Genomic DNA, 13,593 nt, shown 5'->3' with positions numbered 1-13,593 from the left:
CTCTCTCTCCCTCTCTCTTCTTCTGCAACAGATTTTCTTCATTTTTTAAAAAAGGGATTATAACACAACATTCTTTCAGTTAGACTTTGGAATTTAGCCAGAGGTGCCTACTACAAGTTCACTATAGTCTAAAATTCTCAGTTTGTGATGATTCCAGGGGGTTTTCAGGCCTCCATAAGCTCGTTAGTAATTTTCTCCTCTTCATGCCCATACCTTTAGCACACACACTTTGTGTTCCAGGTCAGCTCGCCTACCTTCAGGCGCTGGGAGAGTAACGGCCACAGACAGCCTCTAAAACATTTTGAAAAATGTATTCCTGAAAGTGTTTGGGGACACGGTGTCCTGGCAAGTGTGTAAGGAGTGATCAGTCATGTCTGGAAGACCTGTGTGCCCTGGAGGAGGCACCCTCTGGAACGTGCCTTGAATGTAGGGCTTGGGGAGCCAAGAATAAAATGTGCAGTCACATTGGGTCTTCTGGGTAGTCAAAAACAAATGACAACTACATCTGTTGCCTAGAAAAATATGTGTTTTTAACGCGTGCTGCTGCATTTTGCATTTAAAAAAACATTCTGGTCCGAGGAACCCACCTCCATGCCGGTCACGCTAGCCAGCCCGTGTGTGTCAGTTACCGAGTGCGCTGCCCCTGCCTGGTGTCCACTGTCGTCTTCTGCACTGAAATTGTTCAACAGCATCTTGATTCTTGTGCTTGAAGACAGCATTTTATCATTCATCCAGTATCTGTTGAGGATCGTGTAATGTGTCAGGCGCTGAGCTGTGCTCTGGAGATAAAGGCAGAGGACCTTCCTGCTGTCTTCGCACATTCACCAGTTCCCTCAGTGTGCCACAGCAAGAAATGCCACAGGCGTGGCGCCCCCATAGCGGACATTTATCTCTCACTGGAGGCTAGAAGTTGGAGGTCAGGTACCAGCATGGTTGGATTTTAGAGGGGCCTTCTTCCTGGTCTACAGCTGGTCTCTTTCCTGCCGGTGAGGAAAGCATCTGGTCCCTTCATCCCAAACAAGGGCACCAGTCCAGTCATCATCAGGGGTCCCCACCCTCGTGATCCCATCCAACCTCAGTTACTTCCCAAAGGCCCCATCTTTAAAACCATCCTATTGGGAACTTAGGGCTTCAGCATATGAATCTGGGGGATACAAACATGCTTCGCACTCTTGTGGGACTTGCTGTGCTGCTAACTGGGGCGCATCTGTGGTGTTTACTGTGTCCTGTGTTAACCCTTCTGGATTCACTTCCTCACTGCAGAGGGGCACATGCTCTTCTAGCTTCCTGGGAAAGATGGATACAAGGTAGACTTGAGTCATTGAGTATCTGAAAATACCGCTTTTCCCCCCTTTTCTTGCTGGGCAGTTTGCTAGGAAGAGAATTCTGTATTGAAAACACCTTCCCACTTCAGAGGGCGTTCTTGAGCTCCCGTGAGGGGTGTCTGCTCAGTGCCATTCTAGTTTCCTTCACTCACCAGGATCCCAGATTTTGGGGACATCTCTTGTCCACTGTACCCTTGTGGTTTATTCCTTTTATATTTATTCTCTTTTCAGAGCATCATGCGGGCCATAAGTCTACAGTTTGTATTTTAGGAAGACCATTTTTGCCACTTTGCCAAGAACAGAGTTGAGAGAACAGGATTCTGCAAGGACGCCTGTTGTCTGAAGGCCCGGGGTGGGGTTGGCAGCATCTTCAAAGGGGAAAGGCAGGAAAACCACCTGCTTCAGACTCCTGACCCGCAAGCAGCTCCCCAGGCCAAAGTGATGTCTGCGTGTGGACATTCTCGGAAGTGGGGGGACCTCTAGGTGCCATGCTGCTTCATGCTCATTGTTAAAGTTTGGACATTATAAGCAGATAAATGGAAATAATATGTAATTATAAACACACATATAAAATATCTACATTATTACAGACAGAGCCTTCTGTCACAGAGTGAACAGTAATTATTTCACCAGTCCCCAGTCGCAGGGCTTTCTTTGCTGTGTGGAGTGTTGCTGCGAGCCTGGAGCAGTCCTTTCTCACCGGCACGCAGTTAATTGCCGTCCGCTGTAAGGCTCACCGTGTTAAACTGCAAGGGTGGCCTCTCGGCTGCTCCTTGCTGCAGTTGACAGTCGAGGGTGGGTGGGAAGGCTCCGTTTGTTTCTTAGGAGTTGCCGTACTGGTTTACATTCCCACCAACCGTGGGCCACAGGTTAAATTCTCTCCACATCCTCAGCAGCTCTTGTTTCTTGTCTTTTTGGAACTCTGCATCCCCACAGACGTGAGGCGATATCTCATTGCTGTTTTGATTTGCATTCCCGGCAGTCAGTGGTGATGAGCACCTTTTCTCGCGCCTGCGGTTGTCTGCGCATCTTTGGAGAAGCTTCTGACCAGATCGTCTGTCTCTTTTCAGCCAGGTGGTTTTTTGTTGAGTCAAAGGAGCACTTCATGTCTTTTGGATATTAGCCCTGTCAGATGTCTGATTTGTGAGTCTCTTCTCCCACTCAGTAACTTACATTTTCATTTTGGCCGTGGTTTCTTTGTGTAAAAACTTTAGTTTGACGTATTTTTGTTTCCCTTGCCAGTGGAGATGAGTCCACAAAGACATTCCAGGTCGACCAGCTCCCACCTATGTTATCTTCTGCAGGTGTACACTTTAATGTTGTTTTATCAGTTATCACTCTGTGGCCGGGCCTTCCAGCCCTTGGAGGTGTTCACGCCTCAGTTGTTTCCAACTTCCTCTCAGCAAACCCCAGGTCGCTGCTTTACTTCAGGCCACTTTAGCCAAGTGTTTGAGTTTTGCTTTCCCATAGTCTCTAAATTCTAAAAATGGATTCTTCTATAGAATCTAAAATTCCACATTGCTAAGTGCCACTGTTTGCAGTGCAGTGGCTGAGAGAGGCGGACACCGTGTGTGTGTGTACTCGCGCGCGCGCGCCTGTGTGTGTGTGTCTGTGTGTCTGTGTGCATGTACTTACTCTGGGGGCAGCCCAATGCCTCTTGACTCACAGAAAAGGCCAAGTTCTCAAGAGTTCTCCAAGGTCACATACGCCTGGTGTCTTTTTTCTTTATTTAAACTTTACTCCCTTTTGATTAATTACAACACTTGGAAATATTTCAGTAGCTCACTCCATGTACGGACCTCCCGTGCGGATCATTGATGATGTGGGAAGCAGAGTCGGAGTCAGTGAGGGCGCCTGCAGAGGTGTGCTCCTTGCTGACTCCTGCCCCAGGAGCAGTCCTCGGGTTTCCTACAAGCGAGAGCCAGGTTCAAGGAGGTCATGTCTGTCAGCCTCACAGCTCTGAGGAGGGGTGGGGCTGTCCAGGACCTTCTTTGCTTTTTCTGTTAAACCTTTCTTTGGAATGCTTTTCGCTTCTTTCTGACTTACTCATTTTATTGGTCATGTGTAGTGTCACATAGTATTGTATAGAAAGAAAATGGGATGTAAAACTGCTAACTGGTGTTTTCTGTATGATGGTATTTGCAGTGGGTTCAGAATAAAGACGCAAAAAGATAGCTGCCCACAAGCAAACTACTCGGTCCAAATGCATTTCACTCTTATCAAGAGTTGATATTTGAACAAAAACCAAAATTGAACCGCACATGATATAAGACTAATTTAAAGATGTAAATAACCAATCTCAGAGGTTGTTTTTATTTAAAATGTCTTGCACATTTTTTTTCTTTTTTTTAATAGAGGCATGTTTATTTATTTGTTTGTTTGTTTGTTTTGCTTGTTTATACAAGCACTGGGTACAGTCAGAAGCGCGAGAGGGTGAGAGAATTCACCAGAGCCAGAGCGGGGAGCAGAGCAGGCAGAAGGACCGAAGTACACTGCTGAGGGGAGCAGCGGGCGGCAGGAGAGGTCTGCGCGCCATGTAGGACCCTCCTCCGGTGGCCGGGGAGCAGCCGGGGATCGAACCGGCGCCGCAGAGGCCGTGGGCAGCTTCGCAACCCAGCGCTCAACTGCTGCGCCACCGGGGAGGCCCTGTCTTGCACATTTTTAACCTTCATTCCAGACTTGTAAATGTTCATCATCATCTTGCTTCAGTGTACTGGGAATTAAGTATTTTCCCTCCCTAACTTGAGGGAACCCTTTTGGCTCATGGGCCTCAAGCTTATGTCCCCCCAAACCTGTATCAGAGCTCAGAGGTAGAGTTGGGGAGAGCAGTGAGCTCCCTACTGTCTCTGCCCTTCATCGTGGCAAAGCTGTCTGAGCACGGGTGTAAGTAAGCTGCCCACCCCCGGGCCCCTCCCCCCCCCCCCCCACCCGCACAGAGGCTGTGGGGAGGCCCTCCTGGCACATGAACAAGCCAGCTGTGAAGGACTTCCAAGGTGTGCACTTCCGGTGCCCTGGCACAGCCGTGGTTTCTCCCAGAACACGCCCCTCTGGGAGGCAGGCCTGCTCCTGCAGGTCAGCTCCTGCTCGTTAGCTCCCCGGAAGCAGCTAATCCCAGGCTTGGGTTCTCTACTCCAGGAATTCTCCTTTTGGCTCCTGTGTGGTTGGGTCCTATCCAGAGTAGCCCATGGTCTGCTGCTCCAGGCCGATGGGCACCCCTGTCCTGGGTTTTAGTCTTCCGTGAGGTTCTTGATGCTTGGGCCCCTTTCATGGGACCAGGGGACTCGGGATGACATTCCTACCAGGCACGCTGACTCGGTGCACTGTCATCTCGAGATTGCACTTTTTCTTAATGGGGAAACTTCTTCATTACTGTTTGCTTACAAAATTACGGTTGGCTGGCCAGTGAACATGAGGTATTGTTTCTTTAACCAGTTTATATCTATGAAGCTCTTGGGCTACTGTTGACAGAACTTTACTTACGTCCTTTGGTGGACTGTAGCTCATTGAGAAGTATTTCTAATATTTAGTATTTTTTCCTGGAGTATGCAGACATGAAAAGAAATACGAGAATAGAGCAACAGTCACACAATTCTATAGCAATCTTTTCTTTTTCTTAACAGATGCAGCAGCTTTTTTATGAGAATTATGAACAGAACAAAAAGGGGTACATTAGAGATCTCCATAACAGTAAGATCCACCGAGCCATCACACTGCACCCCAACAAAAACCCTCCCTACCAGTACCGGCTCCACAGCTACATGCTCAGCCGCAAGATCGCCGAGCTTCGCCACCGCACCATTCAGCTGCACCGAGAGATTGTCCTGATGAGCAGGTACAGCAACACCGAGATCCATAAAGAAGACCTGCAGCTGGGGATCCCCCCTTCCTTCATGCGGTTCCAGCCCCGCCAGCGGGAGGAGATTCTGGAATGGGAGTTTCTGACCGGGAAGTATTTGTATTCGGCTGCTGATGGCCAGCCCCCTCGAAGAGGGATGGACTCTGCCCAGAGGGAAGCCTTGGATGACATTGTCATGCAGGTCATGGAGATGATCAACGCCAACGCCAAGACCCGGGGCCGCATCATCGACTTCAAGGAGATACAGTACGGCTACCGCCGCGTGAACCCCATGTACGGCGCCGAGTACATCCTGGACCTGCTGCTCCTGTACAAGAGGCACAAAGGGAAGAAGATGACGGTGCCTGTGCGGAGGCACGCGTACTTGCAGCAGACCTTCAGCAGGATCCAGTTCGTGGAGCACGAGGAGCTGGATGCAAAGGAATTGGCCAACAAGATTAATCAAGAATCCGGATCCTTGTCCTTCCTCTCAAATTCCCTAAAGAAGCTTGTTCCCTTTCAGCTCCCCGGGTCAAAGAGCGAGTATAAAGAACCCAAAGAGAAAAAGATAAACATACTGATTCCTTTGTCTGGACGTTTTGATATGTTTGTGAGATTTATGGGAAACTTCGAGAAGACATGTCTCATTCCAAATCAGAACGTCAAGCTCGTCGTTCTGCTTTTTAACTCTGACTCCAACCCTGACAAGGCCAAGCAAGTCGAACTCATGAGGGATTATCGCGTTAAGTACCCGAAAGCTGACATGCAGATTTTGCCAGTGTCTGGAGAGTTCTCAAGAGCTCTGGCCCTTGAAGTAGGATCTTCCCAGTTTAATAATGACTCTTTGCTCTTCTTCTGTGATGTCGACCTCGTGTTTACTACAGAATTCCTTCAGCGATGTCGAGCAAATACCGTTCTGGGCCAACAAATATATTTTCCAATCATCTTCAGCCAGTACGATCCAAAGATTGTTTATAGTGGGAAAGTTCCCAGTGACAACCATTTTGCCTTTACTCAGAAAACTGGCTTCTGGAGAAACTATGGGTTTGGCATTACTTGCATTTATAAGGGAGATCTTGTCCGCGTAGGAGGCTTCGATGTTTCCATCCAGGGATGGGGGCTCGAGGACGTGGACCTTTTCAACAAGGTGGTCCAGGCAGGTTTGAAGACATTTAGAAGCCAAGAAGTAGGAGTAGTCCACGTCCACCACCCTGTCTTTTGCGATCCCAATCTTGATCCCAAACAGTACAAAATGTGCTTGGGGTCCAAAGCATCAACGTATGGGTCCACACAGCAGCTGGCTGAAATGTGGCTAGAGAAAAACGACCCAGGTTACAGTAAAAGCAGCAATAATAACGGCTCAGTGAGGACAGCCTGATGTCCAGCTCTGCTGGAAAAAGACATTTTTAATTATCTAATTTATTTTTCAGAAATTTTTTGTATGCTCAGTTTTTGAAGTCCATATGAGGATATATTTTACACGTGATTTTTCTTACAAAGGACTCTTTGGAGATTGAGCTTTTTGAACAAAAATGTGATCATGTTTGCCTTTGAACACATTTCTTCGCTGGACCTTATGTAGCAGACCTGCTTAATTATAACTTGAAATGTACCTGATGGACACTTTTAAACAGTTCCTTTTCAGACTCCTTTGCTACAGTCCTATGGCAGAAAACATGAACTTTCCTGCAAAGTATTATTGTAACAAGACACTGTAACTGTGGTAAATGTTTTCTAGTAACTGTTAACTTTGCACAGATTCTACCTTTTGGGTTTTGTTTTTTTTTTTTTTTTAACCATGATTTTGTTTTAAAGCCATTTTGTGTTTCCTTAGTAAAAGAGATGTGACAGTCGCTGTATCATCACCTTCAGGAGAGCTTTCCAAAGTTGATTCTTCCCCCCAAACTTGTGCTCGTGTGGTCTCACAGGGTTTAAAAGGCAGGAGAAGCAGAGAGCGCACAGTAGGAACCATGGCTGTTACTCTTGTAGTCCGTGTCGCCTGCATGGACCTGGCATTAAATTTCAGGGAGGATTGGGCATTTTCTGTCTTCCTGATCCTTCTCTTTAAAAGGTAAAATGTTAATATTTAGAATGAAAACATTGGGGGAAAAATATATCTTGTTTTGGTTACTTCATCCTGTCCTGCACTATGTTTGTGGAGATAGGCCTTCCGTTCTTTAATTACTGTTTTGTTTTATCCTTTGTGTCTGAAATACCTTTAATTTATTTAATATCCATTGTTTAGAACGCTGCCATTTCTCGAGTACCTATCAGTTACTAGTATTTATGTGTATCAGGAGTGTGTTTAGTATGTTTTATTTGCAGTCAACTGATCTCCAAAGATTTCCTTTTGAAAATGCTTCCCCCCCCCTCCTTAATTTTTACATTCCTCACTGTTTTACTAAATATTAAGTGTTCTTTGACAATTTTGGTGCTCACATGTTTTGGGGACAACAGTGAAATGAATCTGTTCATTACACCAGAAAGTTTGTTTGTTTTAAACTCACGTATCAAATGTGCCTTAATAAATTTCTTTTTCATTTAGATTTCCAACAGGAATAGACTTGCCATTTTAATACACACCAGTGGAGATCTGCTTATTTGTAAATAGCCTATTGCTCATTTGGAAAAATAAACCAGTGAACAATATTTTTCTATTGTACTTTTCAGAACCATTCTGTCTCATTACTCCTGTTTTAGCTGAAGATTGTATTACATTCGCAGAGTAAAAAACTTAAAATGCTGATTCATAAAGTTTTTTGATTTATTTGAGAATATTTATATGGAACTGTATGAAAGTGAAATGAAACTTACAAGTGCTTCTTCCTCTACTTTTTCCTGGAGTGAATTTTCCCTTTCTCTACCTCATCTGCCTGAGTCTTTGTTCTCTGGAACAAGGGTATTCAGACAAGGTCCATCCAGGCCCCTCTGCTGCTTATACAAATGTACCTTCCGGGCCCTAGAATAGACTGCAGAGCAGGGCCCTCAAGCAGCTGCTTCTTGACATGTGTACCAGCGTCTTCAGGACTTGGGGATCACCAGCTGCAGGGTAAAGTGCAAACAGTTGTTAGAGAATCCAAGAATCGAGAAGGTAAGATATTTGATGCCAAGGTGCAAGCTTTGTGGGTGGGAATTCCATCCCAGCACAGGTATTTACCACGGGGTGACTGCAGAGACCCAGAGTCACGGCGTGCTCACAGCAGGCATGGCTGGCAAGCAGCGTAATGCCGCTTTACTTTGGGGGGTGTTTCCTTTCTCCTCGGAAGAAAGCACATTTTCATTCTTCAATAGGGAAGATCATGATACGCATCTAGATAGATAATAAGTTCCCTCCTTATCATAGTGAACTAGAGAGTAGCAATAGATTTATCCAGCTTGAAATCCTTCGCGTGTCTTGATGGTACATTCTGAAAAATTTCCCTTCACTTCCCAGACTCCCACTCCTGTCCCCATCCAATCCTGATGATTGTGGAGGTGCTGCTCCCCCTTCATCAAGGCTCAGTCTCTTTGGTGGCCCTATAGGAGACCCCTCCAGACTGTCCCCTGCTGGAGTTGGACGCCTTTCTTATGGGCCCCTCCCCTGGTAGTTGCCTGCCTAGACTCTCCACTGGCCTCAGACTCACCCCATTTCTCACTCCTCAGCCACTCCGGAGTCCATCTGCCATGGTGCCTTTGCCTAAGTCACCTCTCCAAATCCCAGCCCCAGTGTCCTCTGCCTGGAGAGTGAACTGTAGACAGTGGAAGCGGGAGAGCCTTGTCTGAGGGCACAGGGCTTGCCAAATGTTGATGCGCGCTCCACTTCTGGAAGGCAGGATCACATTCCTGAAACTTTCTCTGGGCCGGTGTGAGACTGTAAGCACGGGAACCGAGGCACTCGATCATGTTTGGAGACGGCCTCGTGTGCAGTGTAGGCGGTGTGTGACCATCCCTTTTCTAGGCCGCAAACCAGGCAGACACAGCAAAGGCAGTGCACACCCTTCCTCTGGGAGCAGAGGGCGGATGGTGCTGGTGAGCCCGCTGCCTGGCACAGGAACCAGCCTTCACTCAGCCTCCCCGAGCACTGTCAGCTCAGGGGATCAAGTTCTTGATCTCTGTAGTCAGTCTGTCTGAGCCTCCTTCCTGCCCGGCCCTCTGACCACATCCTGTTTCACAAAGTCCTCAGTCTGGCCATGTGCTCTCCCTGTTGTGCAGACCACAGACACATGGGCGCAGTTTATGCACTTCCACACCGCAGAGGCTCACCTTTGCCATGGTATGTGACCATGACATCCTTTTCCCTTCAATTCTGTGACCTTGAAAGGCCACCTGGGGCCGGGGATGTGTGGCGGGGTTGAGGGGGCTCTCTGCTGCCACCTCCACCCACTATGTGGAGTAAGGTGCCCGTGTGCGCCTCACCCACCTCTTGAGTGGTTAGGTGCAGGGGAAAGGTGGGTTTTCAGTGCTATTTCTTGCCTCTCAGCCTGTCCTCCAGGAAGGCGAGGCCTGTGTGGGTGACCAAGGGGCTCTGCCTGGAGCCCCAGAACGCTGTGCTTTCTTGTCATGGAGGGAAGCCAGTGCCGGCCCCAGGGGTTAGGCTGTGTTGCTGTGTGTAAATTGCTATAATCACTCTCTGCAAAGGAGCTTATGTGCCCGTGAGCGTGAGTGGGGCCAGCAGGGCTGCTGAGGTGGCTGCCAGGGCTGCACCTGCCAGTGGGGCCCCCTTTGCTTTCCCAGCTGTGAAGGATTGAAGGGAAAAGGCTGCTTAGTCTGACTTGTTCTAAATACAATGAAAGTGTAAATGTTACCGGGCAGTGGGTCAAATTACAGCAACTTACTTGTGTGACTTCCAGTAGGGGAAAAAATAAAAACTCATTTTGTAAAACTCATGTTTGCTATTCAGGGCTTTGCTTGCTTGCTTGCTTGCTTGCTTGTAGGGATGTGTGTGCATATAAGGGGGTTGGTGAAAAATCTTCCCCCAGAAACCATAGGGCCAACCAGATTAAGCACTGGTATATTATCAGTGTGCTTAAATGCCTGTCAGATATTTTTTAGTGCCTTTCATTTGCCATTAGTTATATTCCTATTATGAGAGTCTTCATTCCTTACTGCTGGAGACGAAAATAAAATTTTGTCCTTGCAAGAACATTCTAGCTTAATTTCCTTTGAATTGGTAGGAGCTGTCAGTTATGCCTGACTGATTTCTAATGAGAAAATGGAAGAAATTATTTAATAATGCAAATTAGGCAAGCTCTGGGGTCTATTTAAACAAAGCTGATGTATCTTACTGAACTTTCCTCCATGAAGCCATCCATCCTGGGTAAGTGGGAGAAGCTGCCCGGCTGCTCCCACTCTATCCTTTTGCTAGTTGGCCACAACTCACCCGCTTCAGGCAGCCACCGCCACCACAGGCCGAGCTACTGCAACAGACAAGTCTGGCAGAGAAAAGAAAACGCTTGTAGTCAGACCTCAGAGGGACCTTCAGACTCATTCACTCTGGATTAGTCTGGAACTTTCTTTAAACAAATGTGTGTGACTATCTGTTCCATGACCTAAGAGGTCATCTTTTGCTCAGAAAGCCCCTTGAGTACCTTGAGGTCATGATGAAGCTGGAAATGAACAGTTTCTGAACATGCACATTTTCAGTGATCACACTTACGTTTTCAGATTTCAAATCCAAAAATGAAACCCATTTCTTCCTTTGTAATATTGTAACCACAATACAGAAATAAACATATTGGGAAATAGAGAAAGGAAGGCTGGAAAGACCCACAACTCCCACTCACGACACCATCCTCTTCCCACTTGGGCAAATCCCTGTGGGCCTTCTATAGTTTAGCACACTGTGTATATGGCTTGACGTTATGCTGTTCGTATAATGTGGTGTCTTGCTCCTGCCCCATCCTGTACCACTTAGAGCACACTGATTCTTTAAAGGCCCTCTTCTCACCCAGAGTTGAGAATCTCCCCCTGTTGACCACCTCTGCTTTGCTCATTAGATTTCCCTACAGCATCACCAGATTTCCAGCAAGAGGTCACCCACTTCCAGGGACTTTGGTAATTTCTCACTTAACATTCAGTCATTTGATGTTTGACTTGGTTGACGTTGATATTTGGAGCTCCCAGCAATTACAAAACCTTTTAAAAATAAACCTGAGCAGCTAAATGACCTTCGAGAAACTTTATGGGAATATTGCACAGTGCCTTGGTTACGTCAGCCTGTGAAAACTCAGCAAACCAAGTCTTACTGCAAAACCTGAGTCACTGCAAAGTGAGAGAAAAGGCAGACAGATTAATCGATGACTCAGGGAGTGAGGAGAGGTGAGTTCCAGACATGCTGATTTGGTCCATTTCTCCACTCCCAGGCCATAGACATTCATCCTCAGAGACCAAAGGGCAGGGTCGAGGAATAGAAGTGATCTGCTGGGCAGAAGAATGTGGGGGAGTTGTAGGCGTGACACAGGCACCAGGCATCCCTCTTTGCAGCCAAAAGTGTTACTTGATCACAACTGCTCCTTGAATGTGCTCTAGGCAAGTTTTGAGGATTCACTATTGTATGTTTTCTGTGTTGTGGGTCCCTGAACCCAGCTCCAATGTGTGCAGTTTTACCCGCCCTGACAAGCAATTCAATTCTGACATTTTCTACCCGGTGAGAGCATCGGATTCCACAGGTGAAAGGGTCAGTGTCCCAAGACCACCCTCCATTTCTGATGTTGGCCACCGCTCCAGGCTGTCATCTGGGTTTCTGACCAACTGGCTGTAGATCAAAGGATCCCACGACCCTCCTGAGACTTCCAGAGCCTGCAGAAAGTCCAAGTTATCATCTGTGTTCCTGACCAATTTGCTACAAAGCAGGGCTTCCTGGGATTCCCCTCCTCAGCTTTGAGGAAGTTTCTAGAATGGCTCACAGAACCCAGGAAAACCATTAACTCACTACATCACCATTTTATTAAAAAGGATAGTAAAAAGTTATAAATCAACAGCCAGGTGGAAGAGATTCATACGGTAAAAATGGGGGGAAAGGCATGGAGCTTCTGGGCCATCTCCAGCTGTGCCATTCCCCCCAAGTCTCCATGTGCTGACCAACCAACCCAGAAGCTCTCAGAAGCCCCCATTTTGTTATATAGGCATAGCTGATTAACTCGGTGGCTGTTGGCAATTGATTCAACTTTCAGCCCATCTCTCCTCCCCAGAAGTGGGGGCATGAGTTCAACCCTCTATTTCAAATGGCTTTGCTGGCAACCAGCCCCCATCCTTAGGTATTTCCCCAAAATTATCTTCATTAACAAAGCAAGAAGCCTCTTTATGACAGTACTTGGGAAATCCCAAGGCTTCGGGGGGAACTGTGAGCCATGAACTGTGGATGACACCAAATATGTATGAGAAATAGATTTTGGTCATCTACATGACCAAATGTATACTTCTTATAAATCCCAATATTACATTATAAAATACCACTTAAAGATATATATTGCTTATAATTTATTGGTAATAGGCTGCTGTGCTACATGGACGCCAAAACACGTGATTAGATTCAGAAAGGCACCTTGACTATGGGTTAGTTTTTTTTAAGATTTATTTAATTATGCACACAAGAACTGGGGTACAGGCCAGAGGTGTGGGGGTTGAGAGTCTCAGCACTATCAAGCTATCCTCAGCCACTGCAGCATGAGTTCCATCCCCAGCCAGGGAGGTGACCCACATGGCACAGCAGACCTCTCCTGTCTCACCCGCTGCTCCCCTCAGCAGTGTATTTCAGTCATTCTGCCTGTTCTGTTCCCCACTCTGTCTCTGGTGAATCCTTTCACCACCACCCCCTACACCTCTGGCCTGTACCCCAGTTCTTGTATGCATAAATAAATCTTTAAAAAAAGAGACAGAGTGGGCAGCAGAACAGGCAGACTGACTGAAATACACTGCTGAGGGGAGCAGCAGGTGGGACAGGAGAGGTCTGCTGTGTCATGTGGGTAGCTCCCTAGCCGGGAATTGAACCTATGAAACTTCATAGGTTGTGTCTTAACTCCTTGCACCACCAAGGAGGCCCTGAGTTAGTTTAGAACCAGGAGCTTGGGGGTCCTAGACAATCACAGGAGCAGGTGAGGAGGGAAAAGTATTATATGTGCCAAGGTCGAAATAGATAAGTGGACACCCCTGTTGACCTCAGTGAGCTGGGGGTCACTGAGAGTCTTGGGGTAGGGAGAAACTGCTGTGAATCACCTGTGCCATCGTGGTTTTTCCATGGGCTGGAGAAGGGACCGCAGTGGCTCACCATGCAGTCACTGGGGAATGAGTGGTGTGGATTGTGATTCACTGTCTTCTTTAAAATTAGATTTGGAAATAGGCCTTGCCTCCTCCCAAAAAGATATGCCTTCCAACAAAAATTCACCAGGCCCATTTTCTCAGAGGCAGTTGGCAGCACAGTCCCTGGCTGGGCCTTGTCCTGAGGAACATGTAACA

The 13,593-nt window shown here is 47.1% G+C and overlaps 1 protein-coding gene across 1 annotated transcript in view; it reads left to right on the top strand.

Moving 5' to 3' along the window:
* Positions 1–7,822, top strand: part of CHSY1 (chondroitin sulfate synthase 1) — a 57,989-nt gene extending 50,167 nt beyond the window's left edge. Inside the window, exon 3 of the mRNA XM_037510082.2 lies at positions 4,946–7,822. Coding sequence (XP_037365979.2) covers positions 4,946–6,538 — 1,593 coding nt within the window. The 3' untranslated portion in view covers positions 6,539–7,822. The remainder of the gene's footprint in view (positions 1–4,945) is intronic.
* Positions 7,823–13,593: the final 5,771 nt, after the last annotated feature.

This window comes from Talpa occidentalis, unplaced genomic scaffold, assembly GCF_014898055.3.
Source record: "Talpa occidentalis isolate TD23 unplaced genomic scaffold, MPIMG_talOcc4v2.1 talOcc4.14, whole genome shotgun sequence".
NCBI classification, from domain to species: domain Eukaryota; kingdom Metazoa; phylum Chordata; class Mammalia; order Eulipotyphla; family Talpidae; genus Talpa; species Talpa occidentalis.
The sequence above is the reverse complement of the archived record's forward strand: the minus strand, read 5'-3'. Positions and strand labels throughout refer to the sequence as shown.